At 38.2% G+C, this 16,665-nt stretch overlaps 1 protein-coding gene across 1 annotated transcript in view; it reads left to right on the top strand.

Moving 5' to 3' along the window:
- The window catches only part of MAN1A1 (mannosidase alpha class 1A member 1), a 142,762-nt gene that overhangs the window by 68,094 nt on the left and 58,003 nt on the right, over positions 1-16,665 (top strand). The window contains exon 5 of the mRNA XM_005518316.3: positions 12,893-12,987. Coding sequence (XP_005518373.2) covers positions 12,893-12,987 — 95 coding nt within the window. The remainder of the gene's footprint in view (positions 1-12,892; positions 12,988-16,665) is intronic.

A 16,665-nucleotide genomic window follows, 5' to 3' on the forward strand; every position in this document is an offset into this window, starting at 1 on the left:
ATTTTATAGTCCAATGGATCCTAAGGATCATCATGTGGAAAGGATATGCTATGAACTTCACTCCCTTCCCTTTCTCTTTAAAAACTCTTCTTTTTGTTTTCTTCAAACTAACAGCTGCAGAACAAAGCAGCTTACAATGCCATTTCTTAAAGGATGCTATTTCCCCAGCTTGTTCTTAAAAACACTATTCATAGTATACAGACAATTTCAATCGTTTTCCTTTTATCATGCAAAACTTGTGAATAACTGAAACCTTCTCATCAGCATTTGCTGCTTACAGGGTGTCTCTTACAACATGGTTCAGCCTGTGCTCAGCCTTTTATTTCCAAAGTTGCTTTTATTTCCATTTATGTTCTAGAGGGAAGAATAAATAATCTTCCTGATCCCAGGCAAGATTTACAACTGCTGTAATGCTTTGGGCCATCATTGCTACGCTGCTGCAGGAAACTACAGTGGTGGTTCTCAGCACGCCTCAGTAGAATTAGTTCAGTGTTAAATGCCATCAGCTTTTCTGATTTGCTTGAAGAGCCTGTCTTAAGTTAATATGGTTACTAACTGACCCAAGGTCAAAAGTAAAGATTTACTGAGATAACGAGAAGGACTTACTCAGGCACATTTTTTTTCTTGATAGACAGTGACAGTTGTTAATAGAATTAATGAGTGGAGCTGGTGACTAAGATGCCCTTTTTCTAAATCATGTTTTTAAGACTTTTTTTCTATCTAGTTCCAACTTGAAATTGCAGTTAAGGTACTCTAATGTCTTAACCTACATGCTATTAAATATAGAAATAATTTAGTGAAGCCTGAAAGGCTTTCTCTCTAGAAGTGGCTGTGTTAAGTTGGAAGTGTTCAGTTAAAGAATAAAATAAAACACTACAGCCATGTAATGAGGTTTGTTAAAAATGGAGAGAGTTTACATGTTCGTCATGCATTTCTTTTTTTCCTCTTGCTTCCAGTGGGGGCATGGAAAGCAATGTACACATGCTAATATGCATACTTGAAGGCTTTATGAATATTCCAACCATTGTTTCCTTCAAATATGTGCTGCATTCAGAAATAGTGTTAATCTTTAGAGAGTGCGACTTACAGCTGTTTAATTACAGGAATGGTTTTAAGGTTTAGCTAAAAAAAAAGTTAAAAATGTAAAAAAGTTTTAACTGCAGGAAATTCGGAGAAGCAATTGAATTGCTCATAAATTTGGCATGCTGGCAGCTCTGCTGCTCAGTCAGAGGACTTGTTCCTGAGTCTTTAAGAACTGAAAAATTTAATATTTTAGTCACTTTAGTTTAATGGCTTGTCCAGTAAGAGAAATAGTCTTACAGGAAACAGAAAGGAATTTAATTAGTCTGCCATAACTTACAACACAAAAGCAGCTTCTTAAATCATAGTTCTTCTCTCTTGAAGCATCCTGTTTGGCTTACATAAAAATAAAAACTACAAGAGTTCACATCTCTTATATTTAATTTAAGGAAAATATACAAGCACTTTATTCAGACTCATTTTGGTCCACTCCATTATTCATCAGACAATTCAATGATTATTGTCTGTCAGAGAAATCTCAGTAATAAGAAAGAAAGCACTGAGTTAGGAAACCATCATCTTTTTGTCCTGCTGTATAAAGGAAGATTTTTTCTTGTTACATTACTTATGTAAAAAGCAATATAGGTGGTGTGTAAGAGGTGTTGCAGGGAAAAGAACCTGCAGAGTACACTAAATTTTAACCTGTTCCTCCCTTTGAAAAATAATAACTTAAGATGTATCAATGCAACTGCTGGTGTTACCAAAGTCACCTGTCATGTGGTCAGGAGCAGCTGTTCACATGGTTGCAAACCCAAGCTGCACTTACCTAAATGGCATGATCTCAATCCTGTTTTTTTAAATTGAATTTACCAAAACAAGTTATTTTGTAATCTGAGAATCCACTGAAACCTAAGGGTGAAACAGCTAAAGCAGTTAATTCCTTTCCCATATATCTATACAAGTGCGACAGAAGCAGTCTGTAGCTGCTGGTGGTAGAGAAAGCTCAGTGAGAGAGTTTTGTGATCCAGTGGCTTGTTCATAAGTGATCCATGCTGTAGATCCAACAGAGGGACTGTTGGCACTGTCTTCATACTTGTGATCATTCTACTTTTTTCCAGTATCTGTGATCACAAAATCTGGAAATACCTGCATGGGCTTCAAGCCTACTATAAGGGTTAAATGTTTAAACATGGGACAGCGATAATATACAACACTAATTTCCAGTGAATACTCATTATATTTTATATATGTTTAAACAGCATAAGAGACACTCCAAAGTAGTAGTGCTCCATGAGCACATCAGACTAACGGGCAGTAGAATGTGGAATTGCCTATGCATGAAGAGGAACGTAGGGTCTCTGGCAAAGGACATTAGAGTAATGCAAATTAACTCCTTAGGCTTTTTGTGTTTAATGAAGACTGTGTAAAGCCTAGAACTCTGTAATTCTGTGCCTAAAATCATGGCTTGTTTTTAAAATTTCAGTATTCAAGCTTGTCAGTTTGGATTCTCATCATACTTTGTTCCGTATGCTAATCCTTTCATAGCCTGCATTACATGTAGCTCACTAGTTATTAGTTGTCCTTATTGTTGCTATTATTACAAGTTTACTGCTTGCTTCATTCTAAATCAAGCCACTAATAACAAGACAAGACTCTTGATAAATACCTTGTTGAAGTGTCTACTGAAGATACGGCTTGGACAATAGTCACTTAGGCCTATACTATGCCACTGCCCCATCCATGTCCTAATGCCAAAATTTACATATAACATTTATGTTAAACATAAAGCAGAAACTGAAACCCAAGAGGTTCCCTTTGAACATCAGGAAACACGTTTTTACTGTAAGGATGAGTGGGCACTGCAGTGCTTTGCAGTGATTGCCCAGTGTGCAGAGTCCTTGCCCTTGGAGATATTCAGAAGCTATCTATACACGTTCCTGTTCCTGGGCATCAGGCTCTGGGTGGCCCAGCTTGAGTAGCACAGTTGGACCAGAGGACCTTCAGAGGCTCCCTCTGCACAGGTCTCTTCCAACCTCAACCATCCTTCTGTGAACTTTCACTCACAGCTTCATAAAAACACAGTCCTTGCCTAGCTGGAGCACTTTGCTAGAAAGCAGCAGGGAAGAGGGAAGATTTTCGTCCCTACTGTTACTGCAGTAGCGCTGCAGACTCAGCACAACTGCGGTAGAGCAATGGGAGTAACTCCAGAAAGAACCAACCCTGAGCTGGCTGGAGAACTGTACTCTGTGCTACCTCGCCTGAGGACACGGCCCGTGTAAGCTTTAACCATCTGAGGACCCACCTCTGAATGAGGTAATACAGGTAACTGACTTAAAATACTTGTGATGATGTCAGATTGAGACTATGTAGTGATTGAGGAAGACCATCTTTTTGAGGGCAAACAGAGCAAAAAGGAGTAGTAAGTTTTTTCCATTTGCTCAGGGGCTGCTCAGGTTTGCTAGTGGTTGGTTCAAGGGAGATGGCAGAATATGGGAGACCCTGAGTCTTGGGCCCTTTTGTCCAAGGACCTTTTTGATTCAAACTGATGAGAGTAATTTCATTAAGCTGTTGTTCTTGTGTTGGAGTAAAATATTAAAGTGAGTAAATGAAGTTAGGGAAAAAATGAATGAAAGAACGAATAAAGTAGGTAGCCTTGGTATCCTATTCACATTGTTATACTTGGATATTTGATAACCATCATTTAAAACTCTTGCCATTATTGCCTGGAAGAAACTTGCAAGCGTCACATAACATTGGCTGAAACAAACAGCTCCCCATTTGCTGCTGAGTTGCCATTAAAAAGAAAATAGAATTCCCTTTATGTACAAAGAGTGATTTTAGCCTTTTCTGTGCCTGCCACCATGGTCTAGAAGTGTAGTTTAGAGCAAAGGCATCACTCTAAATCACTTAATGGTATTGGAATTAAAATATACAGTCAAATTTACAAGCCTAGGAATAAATCTTCTGAAAGCACTTTATGCTGCATTGAGGATGTAATTATTGATTCCCCATGCAGTTTATTAGGCTCCTCCACCCCACCCCCTGCTTTCACACAGATGGTGCTGCAAATCACCTCTCAATGGTCACCTGCTTGAAAGGAAAGTTTCATATGCAAAGTGCTGTTCTTTGTTTAGTCAAGATAGCTTGCAAGATATAAAATGAGGCAGCTATTTAAATTTGTTGTTACAGCAGTTGAGCTGGGTACACAAGATTAAATAAAAAGAAAATTAGGAAGCAGATGCTTGTGGCTTAACAGAAGAATTGAGCTAAAAGATACTCTTTGTTACTGCTGGATATGAGTAATTTTACTAAGGCAGCTGTTTCTTTAATCAGGAAAAACACCAACCACTTAAGATAACATCCAGATGTTTTCTGTATCACTTCACAATGTAATGAGTTTCCATTTTATATGCCACATTTTTAATTTCAGTCGTATTCACTTACATCCTATATACTTTCAAATACATGTATCATCTTCCTGAACTGTAGAAGACCCGACTACTAAATACGTGACTTTTTCTGTACTCTTGACATCCTTGCCTGGTGTTAGTCTAAAAGTTGCTTCCAGGGCTGGCAGTGCCTCTCACCAATATCCAAACGTATGAATATTGGACGTCCACAGGTTGGAGAGGGCTTATTTTGTTGAGGACAGAGTTTTTTAGTGGGAAAGGGTTTTTAGTGCTATCTGTTCATACTTTAGTTGTACTGTTGTATGGTGTCTCTCAAAGTGGTGCCTGCTGTTCGAAGCAGGACATACCATTAACACATACCATGTGTTAATTCACATGGAGTGAGTTAAAATCCTGTTCCTCTTCTGTGGCGATCATGTAAAAACAGATTTAAAACTTCCACTAGCTCTTAGGTGTGGGCTTAGTCCTCCATCATGACTGCTGGCACTTTTAACGCCTGCTAACTTGCCATCTGTCCTTGCTTGAAACAAATGCTTTATTTGACTGGAGACCTGCAGTTCCAGGCTTTCTATTGCTGATAAGACATGAAGTTGGCATCCCAAATCTTTGGCACTGATTTGCTGACCCAGAGCTCTTTCATAATTAATGTATTTGTGGTGGTGTGGTATTTCAGAGTCTTAAGATTTCAGCATAGTTTTTGCAGGTGTGAGTCTTGATACCTGTATTTGGGGCCTTGGGAGCCAGTTGCCAGTGCTCAGTGAGTCCGTACATGTGCAGTAAATCAAAGTCGTTACTCTTTGTGCATGCTGCTTATCACACCTCTTGAGAAACTAAAGCTGCCCTGAGTCTGGGGTGAGGAATTCTCAAAAGCTTTTGTAAGTAACAAATTCCTTTTGTTATTACAGGCAATCATTGCAGTTTGTTTACTGCATTCATCACCGCTTTTCCTTAAATTATTGCAGCAGAGATATTATTAAATGGCTGGTTCATAAGCTTTCCAGTGCTAGTGGGTTGTAGCTAAGCTTCTAATTGTTCAAGTATACATAAGCTTTAAAAAAACTTATGCTTTTTGACATTAGTAGATAAATGAGCAGTTGCTTTTTCTCCTGTGGTCTAAAAGTTCTTCCTCTTAAATAGTTCTTGGAGTCTGCCTGTGTAAGCAACCCTAAATACACATGAATAGTACAAAAGAAAATAACCAAATATAACAGCAACAAAGTCTCCTTTTATGATTTTCTTAAAATTCTGCCGTTATCTAGCAATTCCTGTCTTCATTTTAAAGTTTTAAAGTGCAAGTGAGATATGGAAAACTTACTGTATATTACTATGTCTTTGGTTTATGTCTTGCACTATTTTTTAACAGTTTATACCATTTAATTCTGGCCTTTGTAAAATACGATTTTCAAACACAGTATATCTACTTAGAAATTCTTTAGTTAAATTACTGAAGTAATTACATACATTAGCTACTGCTGATAACTTGAGGGGGTTTCTGCTTTTTGCTGTGTGCATTTGAATGAAATCTGAAAATCTCTCACTAATCCAGTTACTTCTGTTCGATTAAGTTCTCTACAATCTTTTCCACAGAGGGGATACTCTTCAAGGTACGATGTGACTTCTTTGGTACAGCAGTCAGCTAGAAAAGAAAACTAATTTTCTTGCTGACAGTGAAACCATAACAAAAAAAAAGTTAATTGAATAAAAGAAGGGATTCTATTAATTATTTTTTTCATTTTCTTTTTTTTTAATCTAATTTATGCGATAACCAGATTTTTTAAAGTGAACTTTCTTCTTCAAGCTGGTGACCAGCATACTGGATTATTCTGGAAAGGCAGTAGAGATCTAAAAGCTTAGTCATGTTTGTTATTTCCTCAAGTTGTGAAAAAGACACATGTTATTCTAGCAGCTTGCAGGTGAGTGGTTCCTCATAGATACCACAATCTGCCTGAATCTCTCCAGTAAGTCATTTGCATGTCTCTACAATCACTGTTTTCAAAAGCTTTGAGAAAAATTGTACAGATGGGCAAAGGTGCTTTGGGTTTGGCATTCTGCTGGCAAACTGGAAAGCCTTCCCAAAGCTCAGAATGGTGAAGAGTGTGATGCTGACTGGTGTCAGTGTGTGCCATTGTGTTGATCAGCTCTGACTGATCTTTGACCACTGTAGGTGTAGCCTCAAGTGGAGCCACTCATTTTGAATGGACTGTCCCCCTCTTCTTTATCCTTCTAGAAAAACTTGAGATTGGTTGCAGTCCTGGGCTGGAGGTGGGCTCATGTTGGTGTGGCATTTCACATGCTCAAGTTCAGCAGGACCAAGGCTGGCCCAGAAATAGGAAGTTGTCTTGAACACAGTCTGTTTCCTGTGGAAAATGCTCAAAACACACTCTTGACACTTGTGGATCTAGATGTACAAAAATACTTCTTCAGCTGTGAAAGTCTTCTTTGAAGGCCATTTGGCTTCTTCTCTTGGCTCTGATGATCACAGTGATGTGACTCATTACAATGATTGTTTTCAGAAATGTTATTGTCTCTTCGCCTTTTAGCACAGAATATTCATAAATGACTTGAACTCAGCTGGAAGTGAGGACTGAATAAAATAATTCTCACAGCCACCTGCTAGTGTCAAGGTGACTGTAATTGTAAAATCACTACTTGCTGATGAATTAATGCCAGCATCTGGATAACTTATCCAGCTGTCATAAACACTGAAAATGTGTTATAGTAAAGGGCTTCAAATAATATGGCAGGTGTGGTATCACATGGTACTGCAGATAGTGGCAGAATTCAGCTTACACTATTTCAAGTATTGTTATGTCAGGTGGAGTATCACAATTTTTGTAGCTTTTCTAGTCTTCCATTGTAAAAATAAAACAAATGTAAATACAGCAAAAATCCTGGATTGTCTTTCAGTAAAGAAGGTATTGGAGCAAGATGTTCTGAGAGAGTTCTTTTTTGTTAGCAGATCACTTTAAATGCAAATCAGCATTTGTTATGCTGAGAGGATTTCTATTCAGTGTTCTGAAGAGCAGGAAACTGGCCTGTCCCTGTTCATTTTTCTGCTCTCGTTTTCTGCTTTTGCACTGAAATATTCATTCCTTACCCTACTGGGAAAGGCAGTCAGGTACAGGAAAGAAAGCAATAAATCTTACTTAGTGACTTGTCAGTTTTTATCTGTAAATATAAAAACAAAAATGAGAAATGCTTAATTTGATAGAATTAGAAATGTTGAGAAAACATCTTTGTCAACTGAAAAAAAGATTAAAATATAGTATTCCTTCCTTTGGTGTTAAATTTTAACTTCAGATTCCCTTTATATGGAGGACTTCTTAAGGCAGAATTCTGGCTGTTCTTTAATTTATGATGCTGTACCATGTTATGCCTTTTTTACAATTAGGCTTGCCACATACGCAATTCTAAGATATTTGTTTCCTGTGCTTTCTTTTCTTCCTGATTAGCAATAGCAATTAAAACTACAATGAGGTAATCTGACATTTTGAAAGGGATTTGTCATTCCAGACAGAGGAAACATTTTTGTTTATCCAGAGGAGATAACATTCTTGCACTATAATGAAAGCCAGTGCTCACCAGATGACAGGTCTGGTCTTTGCCCTGCAGTTGCATCTTTGCAGGCAGAGCCTTGTTTCTCTGTGGGAACACTCTTTTCCCTAATAAGATTTGTTAATGGATGGAAGATTCTGCAAGACCTGATTGATTGTGGCATTGGGTATTCTAACATGAGCATCACAGTTCTGGATGTATGATCTCTTAGATAGTTAGTTTGTTCTCTCTTACGAAGACCAAAAATACTTATATGTATTTAAGAAATATTTAAGGCTATCTAATGAGTGAGAAAATAATGTCTTGTTCCCTGGCTTGGTGTGTGTGTTGCCTATGGAATGAACAGACTGTAGATAGGAAAGATGATTGTGTGCGGCAGTGAGAGGTGGATTTCTTGTTTACCTACCAGTTCTTACTCAAATGTTGTTCAAAGAATTTCTGGCTTGGAGTAATGGTGGTGGTCTGATGTGACTTTTGTGTTTGTAAGCAACTCAAGATTGGTAACTCAAAGGACAATGAAGGTGCTTCTTTATTGGCCTTGAGCTTATTTTAACAATTCACAGCCTACTAACATAAACAGAGATTGAAAGTATAGTAACTCTGTCTTCATATCTATTGTATGATTATAGTGAGTATCTTATTGGCTTTAGTGATGATTTTGAGTAGGACTGCAGAATGCAAAGGAATCTACTTATTTCATGGAGGAGTCCATCTCTCACAGTAAAAATCGGCATTATACTTTTAAAAAATGTTAGTAACACCTTAGAGTTTAAAAAGAGAATTCTCTCACATCCAAAGTCTGACTACTAGCAAAAATTAGGTTAAAGAGAAATGCTTGAGAAAGCCCAACTTTATAGTTTTAAATACTGATCATGCATTTGTGACTGGTGCCAATTATCATTTTCTTTCCTGAACCACAGTGCTTCACTTAGAATAATATTCTTTGTTGTAGTATGGTGTTTAGCTGAGTTGAATATCAGTGCAATTTTTAGTGGCTTCATTGCTCTTTAAAGGTAATCACAGTACTTTGCCGTGAATCCTCAATTTAAAAGGAGGGATTGACGGCAGTGTGGCTTACTCTGTGCACCACCTGGTAATGGGACTGCTGATATGCCAGGTAAATAACTCCACAGTCCCCCTTCTCTGAAAAGTAAGCTGCCTAGATATGATGGAGCATTGGAAAAAGTGATGGAGGCCTCAGGAGTGCTTTGTAGACTTTTGTATTTGTAGGTAAATATTTAAACTAAGCATGGAGTGAAGGTATGGGACTGTGACAGTTTTTCCCAGGTCTGGCCCAGTTGGAGTACTTCAGGTAAGTAATCTTTCATTACTGCTGGATGACCATTCACGAAGAAAAGCCAAGAAAGGTTCCTGAGGCTCTAAAGATAACCACTGGGATGGGAAATTTTGCTGTAGATATTTTCCTTTATTATATATAATGTCTCTCATTTTGTGCTCTGTCACTTCTGCCTTTGTTTCGTGCTTCTCAGTAATGGCTGTCATAGTTTGTGCTTACCAAACCATCACTTTACTGGGTGGTACTGGGGAAGGGCTTGGCAAAAGTTGAAATTCGATTCAGAAGCAGAGATAATATGTAGAAGTTGCTATTGTTTATTTACTTTTATTACCCAAAAAATATCTTACCCAGCACAATATTTATTTCTTGTCCAATACTGTTAGTTTCTGCAGACGAAAAATACAATGAACGTTGTGGATGATGTGTAATAATTGCAGCACCTGCTTTTCCTATTATTATTATTATTAACTGTTAAATTTGCAAATTGAAAAATAAAGTGGTTCCTTTATTTATCTTCACCCTTTTACCCTTGCTGAAAGAGTATAATTTCACTGTATGAGGCTACAATTTATTGTGCTCAGTCATTCAGTGCTCTTGGAGTCTTGTCATTATTGTCTATGCTGTTCTACTTCATAGATAGTGATTTACCAGTCAGTTTTTCAGCCACGTTAAATTAGACCTAGAGATAAAATTAGACCATGTCCACAGTTGATTTTTATTTTTAACTTTGGAAGGGGAAGGAAAATCACCAGCATGCATTAGTAATAGCCTGTTGAAATTCTCATGCAAACGAAAAGTGCATCTTCACCTCAGCACTTGTTTCAAAATTGTGTGATGGTTTAAAAATATTTTAAAATTATTTTTTCCTAATTGCCTCCTATGAAAATAGTCTAGTGCATTGAAAAATGTGAAATGCATTCACTGCACATTCTAATGTCAGTGCTCAGGGCAGTAGTTTTGTCAGGAATTACCTTTTCCTTCTATATCCATACGTGGAACAATACTTACTGCTTTGGATCTCATGTGGGGATTTTTTTGATAGCCATTGTTTGTGCCATTTCCATAAAGGAGGCAATTTTTATTCTGAGAGAACTTGTGTTGTTTATGTATAAAATAAATACAGTAGAATTTTAAAAATATGTTAGACTTGGTAGAAGTATTTGAAAGTAAAGCATTATTGCTCTACATCAAATTAAGATGCTAAAATTTCACATTTTTGTTCAGAAGCAATTATTGTAAAAGATCTAATTCTGAGCTTGCATGTAATCTTTTTAATGATGAAGGATTTATACAGCTTGCAAGGTACAGCAGATACTGAGCCTTGCTGCCTCAACTGTGGTTAAGTGTATGCCTTCTGAAGGGGAGATCTCTTCTTGTTATTACATAAACATCATAAAAAGAATACATGTGGCACCTTTAACAACATTCCATAAGATATCTATCTAGCCCCTTTATGCAAGGCCAAAGATGGGGGGTTTTTGCCATGCAGCAGATGCTTCTACAGAATACCAGGGTCCTGGTGTGCCCATGGCTGAGGAGGATGATTGTAGCCACTCTTCTGTCAGTGCTTCAGTGTTTCAGGGCAGAAAGGCTGATGAGTTGATCACACAGTATGCTGTGAAAGTCTGAGGGATGCCTCTCTTGTGCTAAAAGAGCAAACCATAGGTTTGGCTTCAGCAGACCAAGGTGAAAAATGTGGCTGTGAAACGAGGGAAAGCTTGTGGGCTCTGGGTGGGTCACTGTCCCTTGCTCCTCCCGAGGAAATCTGCTTAGAGGTGATTATGTTCTGTACCAACTCTTTCTGAATGTTCACCAAGGCTTTAACCCTTGGGAAGACTGAATTATGTGCTGGATAAAGATCACAAATCCATAACTAATTCTCATCAGAATCTACATAAGTGGTAAACGGGGAAGTCAGAAATATCATGGATTATGGAGGGATTTCCAAGCAAATGTTTTCCCTGCTGCTTTGCTTCTAGTTTCTCCCAGCACTTGAGTGCAATCCACTCAAGAAAGTTTTCTGACTCCAGATATAATTTGGCTTGAAATTACTTAACCTCCCTCAAAATATCTTTTAATGTAATTCTAAATCTTGGACTGTTGCCACAGAAATCTTGAGATCTGTATCATATGGAGAGACCGTGGGATGGGATAGTCTGGAGGTTCTTTATGGTAACGTGATTGTCCCAGGCTTTTATATTCACTCCTGATAACATATTTTTCAATAATAAAAACCTTCATTCAGTGTGGTTTTTAGAAAGTGGTATTTTACAAATTGTATTTTATTTTTGTGGAAGGAAATTTCTTCATTACCTTGTTTTTCCCAGTAACTGTCTTTATATATTCACATAAACGTATATGCAGGGCTGCACCACAAGATGCATCAGAGATACAAACTGATTTCTAATACATAAGGAAATATAAATCCATCATAAATATGTCTGAGGAGAAAAAAAATGAATTGAGAGGAACCATTATTAGAAACAGGATACAATGAAGGTGACTTTGCTATTTTGACTACTACACCTGGGATAATCCCTTTCAGTGTTGCGCAAGATCCCAGTGTAATTCCAAGCAAATAGGCCTTGAACATCCACATATTGAAATCACTAAATAGGTTTCTATATTTAAGTTGGAACAATATTGCTTCTAATTAAAAACTCTCTTAGTAGAGCGCTCAGTGCACAAACAGTAAGGTTAATGTAACCTGAGATGAGCAGGCAGTTGAAGGAAAGCAAAATCCTCTTTGTTCCAGCTTCTTAACTATTTACCTGGACATAAAATTCCTCTTGTTAAATTGTCTGTCATTCTTGTGGGTGTATAGGAAGCATTTGGGTTCTTTCTGCTTCATGTTTTTGAAATGAAAGCTGAAACTCTTTAGATGTTGCGTATCAGTGAAGTCCCAGTTGGCCACAGGGGTATATTCCAATTTTTTGATTATCTGTGGCACTGACCCTCTCTGGGTATAAGCCAGCTGAGTCCATAAAGACTGTAGTGCTGCAAAATGTGTGGGGTTTATTTTTTTGGTGATCTGGAGTGGGGGTTTTTGCCACAGACTGCCTTTGCAGCAGGTTGGCAGTTCAGCAGCCACATGGCGATGGAACCCAGGCTCCTGCAGCGTGCTGAGTCTCTGTTAATGAACCTGACAGAGAGCGAAGGTGGCCTTGCTGCAGCCATGTCCCCAAGCTCCAGGAGGATGTGGCACTTGGGGCAGGGAGCTGTTGGCCTGCCAGCCAGGGTGCAGCAGCATCCTTGGCCCGTGGCCCCTTCCCTGAGCACGGGCTACCTGGCGGGGCAGCCAGAAGTGCCTAACCTGCTCTGCAGGGTCAGCTCTGGCTGTACTGGTGGCTCTGGCAGGATGCTGGTCGTGCCAAGGGACAGGGCATCTGGACATTGTCACTGTTGGCCCTGCTGTGTGAGTTCTCTCCTTAGCAGGTGCAGTGGAAAACAGACTGTGCTGCTTCGTTCCTTTGACGTCACTCTAAAGGAGCAGGGATGCTTCACTGTGCTGAGATGGATTGTACCACATGCTCAATAATGATGTTAGCTAAATTAATTTAGTTGGAGCAACGATGCATTTTCCAACACTTGGTTTCTTCTTAACTTTCAGGTTTTCCGAAAAAAGGCAGTGGAGCTTGGAGAGAAATTGCTACCTGCTTTCAACACTCCCACTGGGATACCTTGGGCATTGCTTAATATCAAGAGGTAAAATTACTGCTTTTTGGTGACTAGAACACATAAAAAATTATGTTGAATCTGTCTTTGCCACAGAACTATTACAATTGCTGCAGTTTTTGTCCTTCTGGTTCTACAGTTTAAATTGGGAAATTTAAGTGGATATATGTTGAATATAGAAGAATACATACAGAAATATATTTATTCATTTCAGAACAATGTTTTTTTCAGTTAGTATGTTGCTCATCACTCTTCCTAAAGTCCTTTTAGTGTTGTTTTAGGTAGGCTAAGAGCATTAGGATATGCGCTACTCTGAAAGTTTTCTAGCCACTTTGTACTCTCACCTGTTCTCAAATGTGGTATAAACATGTCCTTCATCTCAAGAAACATACCTACTACAAGAGACTCACTATTTTCTACCCTCTTCCCAAGGAGTGGTTTTGCTTTAGGCCGTTATGGTTTGAAGGCAGCTCTGTGTTTGCTGTAGGAGATGCTGGCTTTCCTGAAGTCACTCTTGCCTCCAGTATTTGGCTCCAGACATGTCAGCAATTCCTTGGCCCAACTCAGGACCGCTGCCTGTGATACTGTGCTGGTAAAGAAAATGGTTTATCTGCATTGCTTGGTGAAGAATACTGAAAATTACACCTGTGTGGTGTATTTCTATGTTCATAAGGACACATCAGCTTTCTTCATACTGATAAGAAACCCCAGTATCACTCACCACAAGAAGGTGAATAAAAACCAATTTCACATGTGTATGTGTTGGTGATGTTTTTTTTGGAGTGGCTGCCTCTTTGACAATCAGCATCTTCTGCTGTTCCCTGCTTGCTCTGTATTTATGAGTGCACCTTTTCCCCACAGTGGGATGGACACTGATGTGTTGACAGCTTGGTCTGGCTTCCCAGTAAACTGCTCAGGGCCAGAACCCTTGGCATGGCAGTTCAGACAGGCTTATCTTCCACCTTCCTTTCAAACAGCAGTGAGGTAAAAAGCCAAAAAAAACACCACAAGTCTGTGTGTGGGAGCAGGAGGGGTTAGTGACTCCTGAACTTTCTCATCATTGAAGGGGCTGGTTAACTGCTGCCTGGTGACGACCCTTGGACTTTAGCTGGTTACTTACATGCATGCTAATAATTTTTTCACAACAAGCTTTAATAAGTTCTGCACAACTTCAGTACTACAGCAGCTTGAGGCATGTTGGTTATTTGTTTTTAAGCTGTTAGAGAAACTTCTGAATACAAAACCCAAGCATGTTTGTAATTGCAACACAATACCTTGCTCTACGTAGTATATTTAAACATGCTTAAAGTATTCAGGCTAAAATATGTCTTCTATATAGCCCTTATCTAAATCCCTCCTTAACTGTTAATATATCGAGGTTCTTTTTGCATATAGTTCAAATTATGTGGTAGATCTTTATGGTTTGCTCCTACTTTCTCACAACTACTGTTGTGGGGGCACTAGAGATGTCAGCTGCAAACAGTGCAAGATGGTAATGCAGGGATTAGTTTCTTACCTGACACAAAAGTCAAAGAGGGCTTCTGCCAAGATAATTTCCCTTGCTGTGGCAGAAAAATTGACATAAAATGCTGGGTTCTTGCTTATTCATTCTGAATCCTTGCACATCTGCCTAGCTTTGACCTTCAGTAGATGACTCTTCCATAATACTGTGAGTAAACAAATATGCTGTCATCCAGGCTTAGGAAATGCTAAGCCACTGAAGCCTGCATACATTGCGGATCTAATATGCCTCATTTCTGATTAGTATTTTATTTGATTTTATTTTGATTTATGCTTCAAATTGGAAAACACTCACAATAGATTAAGGGTGTCAGTGGTTATTTTTAAATTGTTATTTCTGGATTAAGAGATGAGCTGGATATTTGTTTAACTTTGCAAATGTTCTTCAGAAAATAGTTGGTTTTCTCTGCTCATCCTGTATCATCACAGCCAGACTTGCTCTTCCTTGCATGCCTCTGTGTGTAAACATATGTATGTGCTTTTTTCTCCTCACATGCCAAAGACATCCACCTGAAGTATTATTCTCTTTATCTTTTCCATTGTTTCAGTTCATCCTGCCTCTTTCCTCACCACTTAGGGATCATGGGACACTTACTGTCTTGTTTGTGGAACTCTTATTATCAAATATAATGAAAAGTTCACTGTACAAGTATTCTTCAGCTAAAAACACTTGCCAGTTCATGAGTATGTTTGCTCGTAAAACTTCCTTTGGCCTATAAAGTTCAGTTTTAAGTAATTAGATCAGTGGTTTGTAGGGGGATTTCAGTTGCACTTCCATATTTCTGATGTTGCTTTGTATTTTCAGTTCATCTTCAGCATCAGTTTTTCACTTCTGCTGCAAAATTTGAAGTTCCTTCTATGGCTCACTTGCTTATTTAAGTAAACAGTGTGGTGGTATAGCACTTGTGGATTCTTCTGGCTTAAAACAGGGTAGAAAAGTCTGTAGAGGGAGAAGTGTATAAAGCAGTGGTGGGTTGACAGACAGGTTTGAGTCTTATTTTTGGGGATAAGAAACACAAAGCCACTTTTCTTTCTTTATTTGCTTGCTTATTTATTTTCCTCCTAGCACAAGTCCTTTGTTTAGATATTTCCTCTTCAGTACTTCTAAAATGCCAACTATAACAGTTTCTTAAAATACCACTAGTTCATGACCCCTTTTTCCTTCTTCCTAGTAAGCTGTGACAATTGGGCTTCTCCATGCTAAAATTGTCATTTCTCTTTTTCTCTATAAACTTTAAGTAGTTTATGACTGATCAATCAGATTGCTTGTGTATTTCTGTAATTTACCTCCCAGATTTATAGAAATAAAATTAAAAAAAAAAAAAGTAAAACTTGCTTAGTGAGTTAAGTAATCTTAACAAATACCCAAACTTGCATCAAGTTTGCATGATCAAGTAATCTTTTTAGCATATCTATTTAATTTTACCCCTGTAAGTATTAAAGGGGAAGCTGTATGGGGCTTGTGTTTATGGAATGATGCCCAGCTGTCAAATACAGGAAGGAACACAGATTGTTGTTATTCTGTTTAATCAATCAGGAATAAAATCTGAGTATAAAAGTCTGTGCTTTTTTTTTTTCTTTCAGATGGAAATTTTGTCTTTATGTCACTTTTTCCCCCTCTGAAAGCAGACCTGTATCTGGCTTTTAGTCACTATTTCCAGTAAGACCACATTACTGCTTGCCAGTAAGCAGCCCAGAAGAATTCCTATATGAAAGAATGTATTTTCTGTTAAATGTTTGCTCTCTATACATTGACCAGTTGCGTAGTTTTAAGGTTATTTATTGTGCCTTGTGTGCCATGATGTAGCAATACTGTTAGGCATTAAGGTGCCTGCCTTTTGGGAAGAATCAATGTAGTATATAACCTTTAAGTGCATCTGAAACTCTGAAAAATAGTTATGCCTTGCCTTAATGAAAAAGTTTCAACTCAAGTAAATAATATTTTTATTTTGGAAACATAACAAACTGGAAATGGGGTTTTTTTTTGTGTCCAGCCTGTTCATAAGTGTTGTTGTGGCTAAGGGGGATACTGTGCCTGTTTCTGTTGCTCACTGACAAACCTAAATTATGTAATTTCTGGCTTTAGGGACCATGGGAAGTGTTGTATAGAAGGAAAAGCTGTGAGGTGTAGTTGGAGTGGGTCAGAGTGGGAAAGCCTAACAGAAGTTAAAAAAGAGGAGTTTGAAA

Source organism: Pseudopodoces humilis, chromosome 3 (genome assembly GCF_049639895.1).
Source record: "Pseudopodoces humilis isolate 2021_Gansu_Grassland_sample_001 chromosome 3, ASM4963989v1, whole genome shotgun sequence".
NCBI lineage: Eukaryota > Metazoa > Chordata > Aves > Passeriformes > Paridae > Pseudopodoces > Pseudopodoces humilis.